This window comes from Thermobia domestica, chromosome 7, assembly GCF_964235325.1.
Source record: "Thermobia domestica chromosome 7, izTheDome1.hap1.1, whole genome shotgun sequence".
NCBI classification, from domain to species: Eukaryota; Metazoa; Arthropoda; class Insecta; order Zygentoma; family Lepismatidae; genus Thermobia; species Thermobia domestica.
This window is the reverse complement of record NC_137460.1, coordinates 106,449,577-106,470,048: the sequence shown is the minus strand read 5'-3', so window position 1 is coordinate 106,470,048 and position 20,472 is coordinate 106,449,577. Positions and strand designations below refer to the sequence as shown.

The following is a 20,472-nucleotide window of genomic DNA, read 5'->3' as shown; positions in this document are numbered from 1 at the left end:
AAAAGATGTATTCTATAAACTAAAATAGGCCTCTTTGACATTAAATTAGGAACTCCGTTCAATCGTTCAATATCTGTTCGAAAACGAATCTGGCATGGCTGACAGCGTGTGGGAAAAATCTTTTCATCTTCTAAGACAGCACACGATTATTCCCTAACTAGCTAATTTATTTTATTTTTCTTATACTTCTATTGACAGTAGTTGGTTTTTCTGTGTACATACGATTTTTTCAAAGTAGTTGTTTGTAGTAGTAGTAGTGTTCTTTTAACAATAATAATAGGACTCGTAAATACAATTAGTACGTGGTAATATGATACTGTATAACAATATATTCTCGTTGCATTTACAAAATTCTCTAGAGCAATGTACCCTTTTATCTCAATCGCTAACGTGAGGCCGCGGTTGCTCAGTAGTAGAGCGTTCACCTCTGGCACATGGAGTCCTTGGTTCGATCCCAACTCGCGCCAAGTGAACTTTTTGGTGGACAAATACGGTGTGCGAGAGTTTTTTCGGGGTTCTCCCGTTTCATCTCACTTTCTTCATCCCACCATTTCATTTTCTCTCATCATCACCGTCTCCTTCAGCTTGGCCGGGATATGCGTTTGACGTAAAACTTAAAGATTTCATTTCATTTCATTTCAATCGCTAACGTTTTCAAAATGTAAACCTCCTAAAAAGTATGAAATAAATTAAGGAACGTACTCTTACATAATCACATACACAATCTTTGCTATCACAATGTTTGTTACAATTGATCGAAACTTTGATTTTCCTCACATGTGAATGCAATGATATGAAAGTTAATATATTTTCTACATACAGGCTAATTTAAAAAAAAATACAATTTAGTCATCAACTTCTTGTAGCTACTAAACGTTTTTCAAATTAGAACAATGATTTAGTCGAAAATGTTATGTCTATTAATACTACAATTAAATTAACGATTAGTCTAACTAAGATATTCACGAGCAGTTTACTTTATGTCATACATACAATTTAAAGAAATTAAAATGAAATCTTCTATAGTTTTACGTCCCACGTTTATGCCCCATATTCTTAAGGAGACTGAAATTATACTTGTTCAAAACAAGCTCCATTTAACATTTTAAAGTTTTGTAGTAAGTAAAAAGTATATATTAAGATTATTTACAATAGTTACTTTTTAAAGGATACAATATACGCATATTATATTGATAATACAATATTTAATATATTGTTTAGTTTAACGTCCCAAGATTATGCACCGAGGCTAAGGGAGACAGTGATAATGAGACGGGTGATAATAATGTAATAAAGGAAGTGGGAGGTAGGGATGCGCACGAGACAAGATTTGAGGCTGTCTCGTCTCGAAAATGTGCTGTAAAATTGATGTCTCGGCTTGAAAATGTATATTTCTCTATTGGAAGAGCTGTCTCTTGACTCGATTTTTTTCAGGAAAATTCTGCCTCTCTCGTGCGCATTCTTAGTGGGAGGAAATGGCGGAACCCCGAGAAAACTTACGTACGCGATGTTATAGCTCACAGTCTCACTTGGCGTAAAGTCGAACTAGGAACTTCTTGCACTAGAGTTGAGTGTTCTACCACTGAGTCACCATGAACCTCTCTATTTTAAGGAAATTAATATAGGCGTGTAAAAAGATATTTAGTTATTAATAATATACCTATAAAAAAGAAATTCATATAGTATAGTCAACAACAAAAAAAAAAGAAAGAAGGAAAGAAAATCTCTCTTTCCCTCTTTTTTCCTTGTCTCTTTCTTCTTTCTTTTCTGCTTTGCGAACAAGAAAAGAAAAGTCTTATCTTCTTCTCTCTTTACTTTTCTTTCTTTCTTTCTAAATAATAGAAGAAGAAAACTGGGAGAAAGAGAGAGGGCGAGAGGAAAAGAAAAGGAAAAGAAGTAGCCTCTTTCGCCCCCCTCTCTCTCTCTTTGTTGGAAAAACAATTTGCTTTCTTTCTCTCATTTCTTTCTTTTCTTTTCTTTTGGATACACACACACACAGAGAGAGAGAGAGAGAGAGAGAGAGAGAGAGAGAGAGAGAGAGGGAAAAAGAAAAAAAGAAAAAGTGTGAAGAAAGGAAAAAGACTGACATCTCTGTCTATCTCTCTCACTCACTCTCTATCTCTCTTTATTTCTTTCTCTCTCTCTCTCTCTCTCTCTCTCTCTCTCTCTCTCTCTCTCTCTGAGGAATGCAAAAAAGAAAAAGCATTAAAAAGAAAGAAAGAAAGAAAAAGTTCTCTCTCTCTCAAAAATAAAATAAAATAAAAATAAAAAAGTCTGTCCTGAGAGAGAGGAACTCTTCTTTCTTTCTTTCTCCTCTTTAAATTTTTTAAAAGTCGTTCTCTTTCTCTGCTTTTCTCTTTCTCTCTCTGTCAATAATTTATCTGTGGATTTTGTAGAAGGGGGAATTTTTATAAAGGATTGCTACTAAAACGTGAAGTTGAATTATTGTACTTTATAGCAGATTATATAGACTATGAAAGAGGTTCCCTGGGAAGACTGAACTAATACGGGATGTACTTGAACCTGAACCCACAAAGTGGGGGTGATATATATTTCCTGAAAGCTTGGGTCAAGGTAAGATCAAAACCGGTTACCAAAATCGGGGAGGTTTCAAGCATTTCACTTGAGGGCAGCATGTTACTCAGTTTTATTAACACCTTTAAGGGTGTCTTAAAGTCCGTTGCAACCCCGAAAAATCTGAAACGGTGAGATAGATATGAAAACAGAAAACATGTCTTTCATAATTTCAAAAGTATAACGTATCAAAGTAAAATAAATTGTACCAGGGTCCCCCGCAGGGTCCTAGACGGGGTCCAACTCAAAATTTTTAAATGGAAAGGAAAGTTGATGTTAAATAAAAGAAGATAAATCATGTCACGACTCTCTACGTTAAACCTGTACAAAATAGCGGTGGGTCAAAATATCAGCACAATCTTCATTGCAAATTCTATGGCCACTCGTATATAGCTGAAACGGTGTAGAAACAAAAACACGGATATGTCATTATTTCAAAAGTATAATGATTCAAAATTTTAAAAAATGTTTCAGGGTCCCTCGCAGGGTCCCAAACGGGGTAAAACTCAAAAAGTTGAAATAGGAAGGGGTTCAAATTGAGTATCGTATGAAAGCTTATGTTAAGTGAAAGAAGAGGAAACAAGTCTCAACTCTTGATGAAAAAGTCTATTGCCACTCCTATTAATCTGAAACGGCGAGGCAGGTGCAAAAAAAAACAAACAAACAAACAAACAAACAAACAAACAAAAACAAAAAAAATCAAAGGATAAAAGAAATATCCCAGTTTCAACTGTAGGATCCCAGACGGGGTCTAACTCAAAATTTTCAAGTGCCAAGGGTGGTAAATAAGCACATCATGTGAAAGCTCGTTTTAAATGATACAGAATTACACATTGGACAAGTCTCGAATGTCGATAAGCATTGCAAAATGGCACTAGCCATTTCCTTTGATACATTCTAGTTTTTGTTTTGTTTTGTTTTGTTTTTTGCCTGTCTCACCGCTTCAGATTAATAGAGTGGCAATAGACTTTTTCATCAAGAGTCGAGACTTGTTTTCTCTTCTTTTCACTTAACATAAGCTTTCATACGATACTCAATTGAACCCCTTTCCATTTCAATATTTTGAGTTGAACCCCGTCTGGGACCCTGCGAGGGACCCTGGAACATTTTTTTTTACTTTGTGAATAATTATACTTTTGAAATAATGACATATCCGTGTTTTTGTTTCTACACCTATTCCACCGTTTCAGATTCATACGAGTGGCCATAGACTTTGCAATAAAGATTGTGTTGATATTTTGACCCACCAATATTTTGCACAGGCTTGTCGTAGAGAGTCGCGACTTGATTTATCTTCTTTAATTTAACACCAACTTTCATACGATATGCAAGTTGACCCCTCTTTCCATTTAAAAAATTTGAGTTGGACCCCATCTGGGACCCTGGGGGGGGGGCCTGAGACAAGTTATTTTACTTTGTTACGTTATACTTTTGAAATGATGAAAGACATGTTTTTCTTCGGGGTTGCAACGGAATTTAAGACACCCTTAAAGGTGTTAATAAAAATGAGTAACGTGCTCCCCCTCAAGCGGAATGCTTGAGACCTCCCCAATTTTGGTAACCGGTTTTGATCTTACCTTAACCTAAGCTTTCAGGAAATATATACATCATCCCCACTTTGTGGGTTCAGGTTCAAGTACATCCCGTGTAAGATACAAGGAAGTCAAAACTTAGAAGGGGGGAAATTCCCAGGCTTCCCTGGCTACAAATAAATCCCTGCTCTCTGTCCTTTCTTTCTCTCTCTCTTACCTTCTTTCTTCTCCTTCTCTTCCCTACTAAAAGAAGAGAAATAAAAGGAAGAAGGATGACTCTCTTTCTCTCTAATTCTTGTACCTCAATACAAATTTTTAATGACTTTTTAATGAAATATATGTAAAATGTGTGGAATTTTAAAATGTGAATATCAAATGTGGCATTGTTTATTCTAAACATAAAGAATGTTATCATTATGTTACATTTTATTTTATAAAATCGTGTTCTATTCTTGTATTAAACTCTTTATACGCATCACTTTTGCAATTTCATGCATGAATACAATCTTTTAGACTTATTATCTTACCTCAAGGTAGAATGATATCCAAAACTTCATTAAGCATGTTCTGTCCGTATATATTGTTTCAATGTCTTGGAAATAATGAAAGAAATATGACCTTGGAGTTGGATGTAAAATTAGACATGCGTGTCTTTGCAAGATCTATATGGCTCGTCGCCCATGGCAACTGGTAAAGAACTTCAATTTCAAACCTACGAGCTGCTTCAATGGTTTTGCTTTGGTCCATAAACAGTGGTAATGCAGTTCAAGATGAAAAAAAAAAAAAAAAAAGTTACGCAAGGTTATAAACCAAGGTTTTTCCTGCAAATAAAGAACTTTTTTAAAAAAAAAAAAAATAGTCAAGCGATAAGTGCATTTATCATCCTTTTTGCCGTTGCTGTTGTAATATTAATGTTTATTTACCTGCAGTGTTTCTGTATTTATTCTATAAACTACCGTAGCTTGGAACGCTAATGAGTTTTGTCTATTCTGACAACATTGACGTGTTTCTAATTTAGTTCGTTTTTTTTTTTTTTTTCCCTCAGGGCACAGAAGCAAATGAGACTTCAACTCAAACTTAACATTTGCTGCAATGGGAAATAAATTAGTAATTGGAAAAGTTGTTAGTTGCATCTACGTATTATTATTGCAGTAATAATTAGCGACTATTTTCTTTTTTTCTTTTTTTAAATCCAAGATTTCCTTAATTTATGTAAGGACAGATCTCCTTATGAAAAGGAAAATATAACAGGACTTCAGAATCTTTCACAAAAGTAGTGATTAAAATGAAAAATAAAATAGCAACTTGTTCTTCGTAACTTTTTTCAGCAGCTTTATCCCATTGTCAATTAGGACATAACCTCCAATGAATCATGCATCTAATATAGATATCCAATGAAATCAATGTTTAATAAAACACGGTTCACCGGAAATCTATTTTCAATATAGGCCTAGCTATTTTACAATTCCATGAGGCAGCGGCGGCTTAGCGGGGGATCCAACCGTGGGTCTCATCTATTGAGACGGCCTCACTAGTAGCTGACGCAAGTGATCAATTGCTTGTTAATCAGTGGAGCATCTTGATAGTGTTTTGATGATGTAATATTTGTGATTAATTCAAAACTCTCTTGTGTGTTTGGCTCTGAATCATTGGCGTCTCTGGCATGTAAAATTTGGGGGGGACATCAAAGGAAATGATCTAACAGCTAGTGAGTATCTAAATAAATTAAATTAAAATAAAATATTGAATATTTCGTATTTCAAAATATCGGGAGGACGCGTCCCCCCGTCCCCCCCGCCAGAGACGCCCATGCTCTGAATAACCTTGGTCATGAACACACTACAGAGAAAAACCCACGTGCATCGAGAAGTTATACATTAGTCACCCGTGGGGCCCCTGGTAATCCCAATTTCCTGTCTCAGCCCCGACACCACGCATTCATTCACTGATTTGCCTATTGAATCATGAGATTCAGTCTAGCTGTGCTGTTCTGTTGTATTGTGTACGTGCATGAAATAGACGTACCTTTAATGGACGAGCTGTGTATAGTTATTTATTGCCTAACTTGCTACTTGCTGTTGAAGTTCAATGTGTATGCATTACTATCAATATGGTATATTGGAATATCCTAGTGGAGCATAAAAATTAGAAAGAATAAAACTGACAGAAAGAGGTATCAGAAGCTTCCAGAATGTTTATAGAAATACTTCTGGTAAGTAGGCCTACACCTAATGCAGAATGCAGTTACTTTATTGGTAGCATTGATAGGCCCAAACATACGGCAGAGAGCAATAATGAAAATAGTATTTCGACCAGTTTAAAGTCTCCTCAGGTACCTCCGAATTCAGAAAGTGAGATCAAGGGTGATCCTTCGCCTATGATGAGTTCATCATATCATTGCCAGAGTCAAAGCATGTCGGAGCTAATGACAATGACAATGATAACGACGGTATCTCTCAGATTATGTAAAGGAACATAAACAAAAACAGTTGTCACCAACGGATATGGAATAGCCTGCAACTTACTTCAAATTACGCCACTGAAAATGAATTCACTTGCCGAGAAATCAGCAGGAGTCAGCTTATTCTATTATTCATTCAAGGAACGTTCAGTACCTCATGTAAACAAATACACGTGGTGATTGTTTCATTTTATTGGTTAAAGAGCCTTGCCGCATCCATGCGGCAGAAGAAAATAGTCCATTGTCAACTAAACTGTTTTTCAATGTTTTTGTTGCTTATAAGGCTCATTACCAGAAATACAATTTACTTACAGTGAAATAACAGAAAGAACACTCTATCTAAGAACTAAATTGAATTAATGCAATAAAAGAGAATACGCATGCGTAGAAACTGGGTTTGGCCCACCTTATGCACGAATCACAGTTTACAATATGGCTGCGTGCGGGGAATATGCAAAACGCCGACAGGGTACAAGCACGTGCTTCTCAAAAGAAGCGGTGACCGATAGCCAATCATCCGATGACTGGTGGAGTAATACCATTCTACAATGTTTACATCAGGATCAGAAGGTTCATTGAATGAACTTTAGATGCTAAGTTTTATGATATTAGATGTTGGAAGCTCTTGGTGTAAGGATTACAGCGTGAACACAAGTTTATAAGCGACACGTGCTATTGTTTATAAGCTGTAGATGATACGCAAAACCAGGAAGATATGAAGAACAACAGGATGGTAACCGAAAGAGAATGAGCCAGCTGAAGAGGGCCTATAAAAGTGGAACCAAAGAAGACGGAGGCATCAGTTGACCACTGATCGCTAACCCTTAACAGCTCTGGAGGTCGCATTGGACGAAGGGGATCTACCTTTCTTAAAATCCTTGGAGGCTACCTTAAAACAAAGGGAATTCCTCAACACAAACTATACTTTGAGAGGCTGCCATGTGCCGACGAGGTTACCTAAGGACCATAACCTGATGTCGCTACAACACACCCCGGTGCGCATATTTGCGGATCCCAAACGTTTCAGCATATCCTCTGATCTGATTGGTCGATACAGATGCGATATCACAAGACATGATCTACATATAGCACAAAGTAAACGAGAATTGTTGTTTGCCCTGGTAGCTGAGTGGTCTAACGTAACATGCTAGTAACGAAAATGTGTTTGGCGAGGGTTCGAATATTGCCTACGGACAGTTTTTTTTTTTTTTTTTTTTACTACTTTTTAAAATGTTTATAACACTTCTTTCGTTAAAATAAGATTAAAAATAATATTCAAAAAGTGATTTAACGATCATTGTTTTAAAATTTTCATTAAACTTCTTCCATTAAAATAAGTTTGCCCTTGTACTATATAGATCCACAGCAAATGTAGTAGTAGTAGTAGTACGTTTGCTCTTGTACTATATAGATCCACAGCTAATGTAGTAGTAGTTGTAGTAGTAGTAGTAGGAACGGGTTAGAAGCCCCGCAGGGGTTGTTTGGATTATGTTCTCGACATCAAATTGGCAAGAATGCTGAAACGTTTGGGATCGGCAAAAATGCCCCTGGTGCCTGGCATGAGCGAAAGGGTTCCCATATAAAACATTACGTCCTTCACCTCTGGTCATAAGGGAAATACATTAATTTTGTAGACACAAAAACTATTTTGTATTTCTATAAAATAAATAAGTGAAGAACTAAAATCCTAGACTGTCGTCTCTACTCACACAAATTATTGCACTGGCCTCTGGTAAATTTTGCCAATTAATGGTTGAGATCGGTCTAGGAGAACTGCAAAATAAAGACTAGTTTTCCAAAATATAGTTCCGGCCATTGTCTTTCGAAACACTGGTTTGAAAGAAAAATTCCAAATAGACAAAAGGTTTCCAGAGTTTAGTTGTGCTACTATCTACAGAAGCAAGCAGTGTTGTATTTCTGTTGCGTCTCATTTCCTGATGAGAGAATAAAATGGGGTAGCTTTTGTAGCACTGATTGTTTCTTAAATTGGAGAAAGTTGAATCTGAGAGTTAAGGACTATGATCAGCTCGAGTCATCGAACAGCTTTTAGGAAACGGAAATTCATAGAATGTCATATAAATCAATGTGAATTGATTATTGACATTATGCTAAAACAAATAAAAACCTCGGTCAAAACGTGGAGAGATGTTTTGGAGATATCTCACTGACACTATTACTTGCAGAACAAAACTTTTCTTTCGCGGGCACAGAGAGTCTAATTGAAAATATGAATCTGGGAAAATTTTAGCTCTAATGAAGTTTTTGTCGAAATTTGATCCGATCGTGAAAGCACATGTCGATTGAATAACAACAAAGAAAGCAAGACAGGTAAGGAACATCTAATTGGCAGGTGATGATTTACTCCTACGTTTACAAGTAGAATGACAAAATATAAACGCTCGTTTTGACAAATGGGATACTTGTAGAGAACATGGACTGAGAAGCTGGTAGTACATTGTAGTACAATAAATTGCTTTCTTTCTTAGAATTTTCTGAGCAAACAATGACTATAGTGACTAATACACTTACGTAAACTACTCTCCTGTTTTTTTGTTTTTTTCCAACTTCAAAGCACAACACACTACTCGATAATTGGGGCCACGAGGAAGTCCGTCGTTGTGCACACACACACAATACTTTTTATTAGGTATACTTGGTTGCATTATATTACGTAAATTCTACCTTGTTATTATTTCTTATTAGTTTTAAATTCCTTTGGATGTTTTATAGTAAAATCCAGCTGCTAACCATGAAATATTTTATAGTATCTGAAATACCCATTCTTCGCGTGAGTCAGATAAAATATATATGTAAGCAAACTGAACAGCGAAAAAATATAGATAATTTTCTGCTAATTTTACATATCCCTGTAAACATCCCTGGAGACCCCCTGGTTCGATTTAAAAAAAAAAAAGCTTCATCTTGGTCTGGGACCTGGTCCAAGGTCCCCGTGACCAAAATTTGGTAATTCTCGGTCCACTCATCTGGTCCCTAAGCCTCACACAGAGACACAGTCTCATTACATCCCTGTGTGTAACTCATGCACTCTGATTTACTTCTACGTTAATGACGCATGATCTATCTAAACTAATATAAATAAAATAAAGAGTTTGTTTGTCTTATACCGGGCTATATGGCCTATACCTACTTAATATTTTAATAGTTCAGCCTATACTCATCTTTCATTTACGAAATAGCAAGCGTATACAGAAGTGGGTATAGCCTCAAGCTGTATTTTTGAAAACGGTCGAGTGCCCACTTACCAAAAATCCTAGCATTAATTTACTGGATGCACGTGGGTTTATCTATGGCTGTTTAAAAGTAAGAAGCAACAAATGATAGTCGTGTACTATTGCAAATGTACACTCATGTCTAAATGATTGTCGCATATCTATAACTGTCTTCTTGTAAGAATATAATTTGATAATGATTTTGGAGGGTACTTTTAGTACTGATACTATGTATATAATCGGGAAATGTATATTTTGGTAAATTTCATAGGAAAATGATTATAAATACGAAAATTAAAATGAGTATAACAAAGTGTTGCTAAATGGACAAGAAAGTTTTATTTTCGTTTTATTGTTCTTATACTGCTCTTTTGACATGAAATTTGCCACATACATGACTTTGCCGATTATGCATGTACTAACATTATAAGAAATACCGGGCGAATTCATTATCAAATTATATTCTTACAACAACACATTTATAGACATGCGACAATAATTTTGGACATGAGTGTACATTACGTGCAAGAGAAAAAATAGTTCACACTCTTTTTGTAATGCATGACTTAGTATTGAACGTTACACTTATTTAGGACAGAGAAGAAAAACAAAATTACAATATCTAAATACTATATTCTTTTAGGAAACTATTTTTGATTAAAAAGGTCTCGCTATATAATGCGCATTTGACATCTTCTTCTAGAGCCAGTGTATGGTAATTGATAATAAGTAATTGTTAATACGTTACAGACACAGTCATGTTAAATACTCAAACAGAAGGTGGCGGTGAGGTGAATGATTGATCATTTGTTTATTATCAGTAACGGAACTAAGAACGAATCAAATTTATACACTAAGTTAAGTGCTCATTTGAATTATGTGTAAATAATGTCAAACAGTTCCATGTAACATAATGATGCATTATAAGCAAAGCGTAAATGCCAAACAGTTCAGCACAAAACCAAATGAATTAATTCAACTTAATTGTAAAACGATTAAGTCACACTAAGCTCTAAATATTAATACACTCTCCTCTTTTAGTGAAATAAATAACACATTCAATTTTTTTTTTTAATTTTCACAATTGTATTGTCATACAAAATATAATGTTACAGTAATTTTTTTACATTGCTAATTTGTTTCTATATTTTTTTTTTGCATATGTAAAGTCTTCAATGATAAGTGTCACATTCAAAAAGTCTTTTCATTAGCAAAGTTATTAATTTTTCCTCAAAAAAAAATTTTTGTAAGGGCTATAATTGTGCAAAGGAAATTTACGGTGAGACGTACGGTGGTTCAACTGTAGAACGCGCTTCTCTAGTTTGAATTGTTCCTAATTCAATTACTGGTCACGTTTCCGTGTACAGTCAGAAACAATATTAAGTATAGGCTGGAGGTATAAGAAATGATAGCTCCAACCTATACTTAATATTATTTCTGATTCTGACTGTACAATACAACACCATGTTGATTTGATTTCAGAGATCATTCCGTTTCCTTCACTTTCTCATTCCACCATTTTTTTCTTTTATTATGTGTCTCCTTTAATCCAAAGAGCATTTGTATTCTCTCGCATCAGCGATTTGACGCAGCTTTCCACTTCTCCCTACCCTGAGCCAAGCTTTCCATTTCCCTGTACTTTTACTATAAAGATCATTAGTACAAGACGTTAAAGCCTAATAATAATAATAATAATAATAATAATAATAATAATAATAATAATAATAATAATAATAATAATAATAATAATAATAATAATAATAATACTTTAGTTCTAGTAATTTTACTTATAGTTCAATTTCATAATATCATATAAACAGTTTTTTTGACATATTTATCAATAAAGAGAGTTTACTGCAAATATCTTGTAAGTTGACACGTGTGATTGTATAATAAAACTAGTCTTTGGCTAGCTGGGGGCTCCGCCCCCAGACCCCCGAGTTTGCTCGGCCTACGGCTTCGCATTTCATATCTATCGGCCTTTGAATCAACAGTGACTTTCGTGAACTTGCTCTTCATATTTCTGAATCTGCCCATCCGGGGGCTTTGCTCCCACACACTGTCTTTGCTGGGCCAACGGCCTCGCACCTCTTGAACCCTAACCTAACCTAACCCACAATTCTATCGTTTCTTTTCCTAATTCAACTATCTAAAAGATATTTTGTATCCCAAGTAAATGCCCATTTAAATAGCAGGGGGAATTTTTTCATCCCCCTTTAGACACATAAAAAAAAAAATATTCCCTTTTTGCAATTTTCCTGTCGGTTAGTCCTGGAAGGCTATAATCATGTTGAATTTCACGATTCTAATCCTACTGGAAGTGCCTAAACATCTTAGGGTGTTGAAGACGTCCCATATAAATAACAGGGGAAAGGTTTTTCAGTTCTCCATAAAACCACTCTACGGTTGGATTTTTTTTCTGATGATTCACTTAGGTAATGCTAACGAAAACGTTCAAGCATACCGAATTTTCAAATTTTTATTCTAATTCTAAGTACCTAAAATATGAGATTATAAGCCCAGAAAAAGGCCTATTTAAATAACATGGGGAAATTCTTCATCCCCTCTTTAGACCCTCTAAAAATTAAAAATATTCACTTTCGGCAATTTTCCTGTGGGTTTGTCCCGAAAACCTACAATCATGTCAAATTTAATCATTGTAGCCCTACAGGAAGTGCTCAATAATTTTGGGGTGTAAAAGGTGTCCCATATAAATAACATGGGAAAGACTTTTCAGTTCCCTATAAAACCACTTTAAAGTTGGATTTTTTTTTATTTTTACTGTTTACTTAAGTAGTGCTAACGAAAACGTACAAGCATACCGAATTTCAAGTTTTTATTCCAATTCTAAGTACCTAAAACGATATTATAGGTCCGAAAAAAGGCCCATTTAAATAACATGGGGAAATTCTTCATCCCCTTTTTAGACCTTCTAAAAATTAAAAATATTCACTTTTGGCGATTTTCCTGTAGATTAGTTCCGGAAAGCTACAATCATGCCAAATTTAATCATTGTAGCCCTACAGGAACTGCGCAATAATTTATGTCAGCTCATGTAGTTTTATATATATTTAAGATTTGACTTGTTTACCACAAGAACGCTGGAATATTTTGGCCTTACGCGAAAGATTTTGCTTTTCGTTGTATAAATATGCATCTTTGATTTGAAGGAATTTTTATGCCACTGGACTCTCAATATTAAAATTTCTAGTTCATAACAATCCTCTTTACATTAAATATTGAAGTTTAAAAGATTGTTCATTCCTTCTATAGATTGAGATGAGGTAGGCCTGAGATCTACGCAGAAAGTGCTTAGAAGTGTGTCAACATAATCATTTAACGCTTAAACGTGTTGTAAATAAACAAATATGTTCAAAGAAATTACTTCGGTGGTTAAACAGTTCCATAAAAAGTTACATAACGGCCTCTAATAAACAACTGAGCAAGGTTCCCAATAATACAAACACAGTGAATGGCTATTTTGTGTTGCGGTCTCTTACGAGGTCGTCACCTAAATGATTTTTTTAAACATTTGCATCAATACAAATCCAATCAAGAGAAAGGGTGTAAATATTTGCTTTAGTTGCGAAGGCAATGCTTTTAGAAAAGTTGTTGAACAGAATTTTCACTTTAAACGCAATGAGGGAAACTTATCATGAAAGTACGTTTTGTACAGGATACATCGCTAGGCCCGAACTACGAAAGGATTTACAAAGGCCTCTTCTTCATTCAGTTCTGTGATGATGCATAGACATTCATAGTTGGTGGAACAATTTGTCTAGTTAATTCTAATAATTACTAATCTGGTATATAGTTGTAGAAATGTTTCATGTTTCCACCGTTCAAATCATATTATTGTTTTGATATTTGTATAAAATTTCAATAATAGAGACTATAGTAGATTCTAATAACTTTAATATGCTAAATATGAAATGAAATCTTTCAGTTTTACGTCGCACGGTTATGCTGGTTAGGCTAAAGGAGACGGTGATGATGAGAAATGAAAGAAATGGTGGAATGAAGAAAGTCAGAGGAAATGTGAAAACCCCGAGAAAACCCACGCACACGGTGTTTGTGTTAAATATCACAGCACACAAAATTTATACTTGTGGAAACACATTTAAGAGCACCTAGTAGGAATTAACGGATCTGACCCAAGGTCAATACACAAAAAGGTGATGTTAGTTGATTGTGGTTTGAATATGGCGTCAGTGGGACAGCTCGAATGTGCTATACATGTTTATATTCATGTTTCACTCCAAACGGTTGCAGTAGCAGCTGATGGGCAGAGCCAGTTGTACAGACTCTGTATGTCTATTGTGAGTGAGGTATCTTTAGCTCACTTTAGTTCTAGATAGCTAGGCAATATATCGCTTGCCGAACACTTAGAGCTCTCGATCAGCCCACCATGATATCATGTTCCACACTTGTCGACAGGGTTTGATTCCGGAGGCTTAGCTAGCCAGAGTAAAGGGCTGCCGAGTACAACGTGCTGGGGCTGAGGAAAGTATACAGATGACATAATATATTATGTCATGAATGTACAACGCACTAATCGTTCTCCTTTGAATGAAGTCCAACGACAGGCAGTATGTGTAGTTAATTCAACTCATACCACAACACCAGGTGTCTTGATAGCGCGTGCAAACACGTGTTGGCTCTTTCCGCGTACATTCACACATCTATCGATACACAAACAGTTGTTGCAAACTCCGAACAGAAACGACTCTCATCGCTAATACAATACCGTCCATTCATCTCACTACCCTACTCTCTCCCGACACAAGTGAAGCCATTCTCGGGTATGAACAGATCTCAGGAGTAATCGTGCGAGAAAAACGCGGATAAGTAGATTTTCCTCCAATGTTTGAGTGCAAACAGATGGGGAGCCGTGGTGTCTTTCATTGCACAGATCACCATCCTGTCAGTTAAGGTAGCCTGAACGATCCTTCTTTCCAGGCGCTTCCCGGTGAGTCAGGGGGATGTTAGGGATATGTCTGCTCTGATTCACATTCTATGCAATATTGATGGACCTCAGACAAATCAGGATCCACTTAATGAAAACAAGCAGTCGATCTCCAACCCCACTATACAGCCAAATTCGAAGTCACTTAACTGCACGATTAGCTATCGATAGCGTAGTACTCCTGGCGTTGCAAATACAGATTGTATGATCCACACACAAAGGGATTCGTATTCCTTATTTCACATGCCATGTTCTCCAACGACCTTTAATCTATTAATTTCTTGCTCTGCATAGACACTGCGATCATTCTGCCAATTTGCTGGGATATTCTACATGTATGCATTCTATAGATACACATTTTGTGCTTCGAATTTCGTTTGAATCGAACATTTCTACCAGTATTATCAAAGTTAAACTAATAGTAACATTTTTCTTTTTAGTTTTTAGTTCTATATCATTATGTAACATCGAGGTTATGAAGGAGAGGACCTACTATTAACGGGGCAGCCAAACCGTTACCGGGATTTCAATCCAGTATAATTAGCACCGGATTGAGTGCACAGTACATCATGTAAGATTAATCCTCACAGATAGGCCTTTCCTCACTTCACTATCTCGCCTCCAAGAAAGCTATCCAATATTAAGGAATCAAATAGTATTTTATACTTTTTTTCAGTAAAAATTTTAAGTAATTTATAAAAGAGACGAGAGAATTACTTTACACTGACTCTTTGTATCGAATGCAAGCTGTTTTTCACTTACTAATAAAGACATAAGCTGCGCATGTGTAACACTATTGAATCAACCGTTTGTAACGTCTGATTCTCAAATGTTTTCATTCAGCACGCAATGAAATCATTAGTGCACAAAACAAAAACAAAACAAAAAATGGGAGGTTTTACCAAACAATTACGGTTTATGATTATAACATATGATTATCCTGTTTTGTAATCTTTAAAAAGTACTTTGTCAATGTCTTGTAGAAATAAAAGCAAGGTTAGGCTTAAGTAAGTATATTACATACAAGTACGTGACAAATGCATTTTAAAAAAGTAAACTTTACGTTTAAATTACTGTGCATGGTTATCAGATCAGAATCAAAATTGTCACGAACAGAAGAAAGAAGAAACATCGAAAAGCTGCATCTGAATCACGTACATTTGCTTTGGTTACTTTAATTCATAGATCATATTGACCTTGAAGTTTTGTGATATTAAAGAACAAAGAACAGATTATTCAATTTTAATGCACGACTTTTTCCTCGAGCAAGCAGAGAACAAACAGGTTTCCATAGCTATTCCATGCGAAATATTGCCAAATGCTAAAATGATTTTGATGTTATTTCATATAAATCATTAGCAATCGAAATTCATTCATTGGTAGAGAAATTGTATCTATATCTTAAAATAAAAATCAGTTTCATTTACGAAGTTTACAAGTACCCCTACTAGCAAAATTGGTTGGTCTAACATTGGGAAAATGGTAGCAATGCGACATACCAACGGTGGCCCAATGTCAGGTTTGGCCACTTTGGCAACTATTTCCCAACCTAAAGAGCGGTTCCCCGACATTTAGCCAACGCTAAAGTAATATATTTCTTGGTTGGGAAAACAGTCAATTCTACTATCGTTGCGTGAAAGTCGGGAGAATTATTGGTTGGCCAACCATATATTTAACCATACATATAACGTAAGTTTTGCCGCTATAGGCTTTCACCGACCATTACCCACCGACCAAATCCCACTCAATCCCCAACGGTGAACCAACCAACTTTCCTACTAGGGACTGTATGTGTCACTGATAGTAGTATACTTGTAACTGTTAGAAGAAATCAAATAGCAATTGGCACAGTGTGTTTCTTATTGTTGCACTTTTTTACATATACAATGGATATTCTCAGACAATAAAAATAAATGAATAAGTAATCTCTTCTAACAGAATGAAAATTATGAATAGTTATTGGCAGTGAACTTTGAGCGCCATAAAAATAATCTTTCTCCCGTTTTTCAAAAAGCATGCATGTGAACTTACTCTGATGCATGTTATTTTGTTCAGTTTAATGTGATCCAGGGCCGGTCTAAGGAGATGCGGGGCCCAATTGAGAATAATGTTTGAGGTCCCACATCCCCAGCCAATTTGCGCGAAGGTCTACGGGATATATATCACATATCTATGTCAGTATACAAACATATGTCAGTATAAGACATGTTCTAAGAAAGGTAAACTGCCAATGTTTTCTTCAAGGATAAGCACCTATGAGACAATATTTAGATATTCTTAATCATTATTATAAATAGAGAAATCACGCTAATTCCAAATTGTTCACAGCAGGACCGGATTAATCCATCTGGAGGCCTGGGGCTAGAAAAAAATGTATGGCCCCTGCTGACTTCGTCTAATATTTTTCTGTGAAAGTACATTAGGAAAGTTAAGGGGATATGTTTTATATTTTTAGTCATATTTTATTTCATGATGATGATTGTATCTTTATGATTAATTTAGATAGTCAATTGGTATTTTGATCAGATTAGAGGGCCCTGTCAACCTGGAGACCCGGGGCTACATCCCCCCTAAATCCCCTTTAATCCGGCCCTGGGTTCACAGGTGTTAGTTATCGTTAGCTGTGCTGCCTCCTATCTGGCGCCAAGAGATATCACTGGCGTGCAGGCAATTTGCAGACGAGGCGAAGGCTTGGTAGGAACAACTAACTTAATTAATAAGTAACACATTCTACAACTTATTTTTGATATAGTTATCTATAATTTGAATTAAGTATTACTTAAATCTAGCGATACACTTTGAAGAGAAACGTATCGTTAAGGATAAAAGAGAAAATAAAGTTGAATACCACTGGCCTAGCCTACTGTTGGGCCTACTGTCTGTGCTTCTAGGGCTGATAACCCGGAGTTCTCGACGTTAGTACGTCACGTTTGACTTCGATTTCTTAATCATTCTTAAAGAACCATATAACTGTAGAATATTTCAACATGAATTGTTGAACTGATTAAGAAGAAAACTCACAAATGCAAATAACCAGTGGCGTATTTACGATTTTGTTTCGGGAGGGGTTTTGCTAACTTTTGGGGAGGGCTTTGCCTGAAAATGTGATAATTCTGCAAGATATTTCATATACTTTACTATAGTAAGTAAGATTTCGGGAGGGGCTTAAGCCCGGAAGCCCTCCCCTAAATACGCCACTGCAAATAACCATGTCGTTGTTACTCTTCAAAAGTTTGTTCTTACAGAAATTGGCCAAATCTGGCATGTGCGTAATTGTTTTTCAAGTAAGTTTGTAAGAACGTTAATGTAATATGAGGTTTTTATTGTGTATGCTAAAATTTGTGCGTTTAAAACCATTTGAAAATAACTCCTCTATTTTATCCATTTCAGATGAACAAGAAAGAGTGCAGAAGAAAACCTTCGTGAACTGGATCAACTCTTATCTGTCCAAGGTAAGTGACAGTCATACTTTTGTGATAATCTGTAACTTAACGTATCAACTCCTTAACTCAACTACTTAAGTGAAATTAAATTCTTTTATGGTAATTGAGGGTCATAATCGTAAGAATTAATTCTCGAATTTTAATTAACAAATGACAATTACAGACGACAAGACAATTTAGTTGATGAGGTAATTTATCTTAAGAAATGATGTCAATGTTCTTCTTAAGGAGTCGCGACAATTGCGATCAACAAGGAAGTATCTTAATCTGAAGACTCCATTGATAATTGCGATCAATTGAAAGTGTCAAAATATTGAGATGCAATAATTGAGGAGTTTATTTACAAAATAGGAATATTTCCATAATTACTAATTTTACAGTAAATTAAAAAAAAAGTAGAGGGACGAGGTAGATAAGTACCCTTGTGGTAGAAACGACTAAAATGGTGATTTCTATCAAATAACTTTTGCGTTTCCATTAATCATAAACGAAAAGAAGGAAATTTAATTTTATTTTATCATAAGGTCTTAGTTTTTTTTTTCTGAATTTATAACCAAAAAATCTCGCGATACCCTTGTTACAACCACTTGACACTCAAATCGGAAAGCTCTGCATTACAGCGTTATAAACAATTCAGCAACATAGACCATACTGTAATATTGGATGTGTATAAACTTAAATATATTTCCAGATTCATGAAAACAAGTATTACTCATTCAAATGTTCACTATTTCAATAGATATCCATTTTACCTAAATTACTATAATTTATTAACCCCTTGAGTTCCAGTTGTCGTTTTCTTATGTGCGTGCTGTAATACCAAGTTTTCATTTACTGTTAAAAGTCTGCCTAGACCGTTATATAGGGAATAATTATTGTGTACGCCTGAAGAGAGCATTCACATTACTGATAAGAGCAATTATTAGGATTGTGGAACATTTGGACTGAAAAGGGGAAATTCTGATATTGGCAACACTGACCAGAAATCAAAGACGACGTTTTTTCTCTTTTTTCCGATCTCGAAGTTGCTAAATGTATATCGTCAAAACAAACACATTTGTGTCGTAATTGAATGTTCCCTTAGGCCTGTCATCTACTGAGACAAAACATTTATTTTCTGTCAGTAAGGTGCTGTCACCTATGGAGAAATAGTAGAACTAATAGTAAGTCTTGCCTTTCATCCACTAAAAAATTTCATCGTCTCCAGGATTAATATGACCCTTTATAAGGAATATGTTTTTATGACACTCTTTTGGATGTCACTGGTATTTTGCAACGGAGTATTTTGACATGTATGTCACTGGTACGCAAGGGTTAAGTTGAATAACCAGAATTCTCGCTCGCATAATGTCTCCCTACTGAGATGTACTGGTGTCTCATTAAATATGTCTTCGCAAAAATTTGCGATCGACGCAACACATTTTTTTTTAAAGAATTTTAGTGGTGAATATGTGAAAAAAAAAGTTGCGAAAATGATCTCAAAACTCAAAATTTACATAATTTACGTTATATCGGAAATTCGCAAAAACAATAATTATGTAATTTCGATTATCAGAAACAGCAATGTTATTTTATTATTGTAATAATGCAAACCTGATCTTTCCATTCGATTAAATCCCAGCTTTACACGACTGAACTCACGGAAGGATTCCTCGTTTCCCGCTAATTTGAACTTAGACGACGACATTCTCTACTCGCATGATGACTTGATCCATCCCGTCCATCTGGCAAGGTGCATATACTATTGCTCAATTGAGCTGCTTTTTAAACAGCTTAACTCTGGCAAAGATGTCTTATTTTTCACTCAGTGGAACTTCTGGCCGCACGTCGGTTTGGCGAATTCTCTTCATTTTCCATTAACTTAAGAGAGTTTGTCAGTTGGATTACGTATTCTTGTTACTAGCGTATAACGTTACATCTTGGCAACAAGTTCTATTTTCCTGCCAAGCAAACACTTAAAAAAAGAAAAAAAGGGAAGAATAGTCTGCCTGTCTTTAAGCATACATAATATTTTTCTCTAAACATGAGTAGGGTTTAATAATTTACTTACTAGTTTCCCTCTTAATACCCTGCCACTAATTTCAAGCTACACAAACCATATTGTTATTTACAACTAACTTTTTTACAAATGTCATAGCTTTTAATATTGTAATAACATTCTTGATATCTTCGACAATCATAAATATGCATAATAATTATTTGAATCGTGTTTGGGACAAATCACCACTGGAATTTTGCTTTACTCTGGTCACCTCAAGTGAACTGC

The 20,472-nt window shown here is 35.4% G+C and overlaps 1 protein-coding gene across 1 annotated transcript in view; it reads left to right on the top strand.

Annotated features, from left to right (window-relative positions):
* LOC145690299 (muscle-specific protein 300 kDa-like) overlaps positions 1-20,472 on the top strand; it is a 633,032-nt gene that overhangs the window by 91,558 nt on the left and 521,002 nt on the right. The window contains exon 2 of the mRNA XM_081765072.1: positions 18,154-18,215. Coding sequence (XP_081621198.1) covers positions 18,154-18,215 — 62 coding nt within the window. The remainder of the gene's footprint in view (positions 1-18,153; positions 18,216-20,472) is intronic.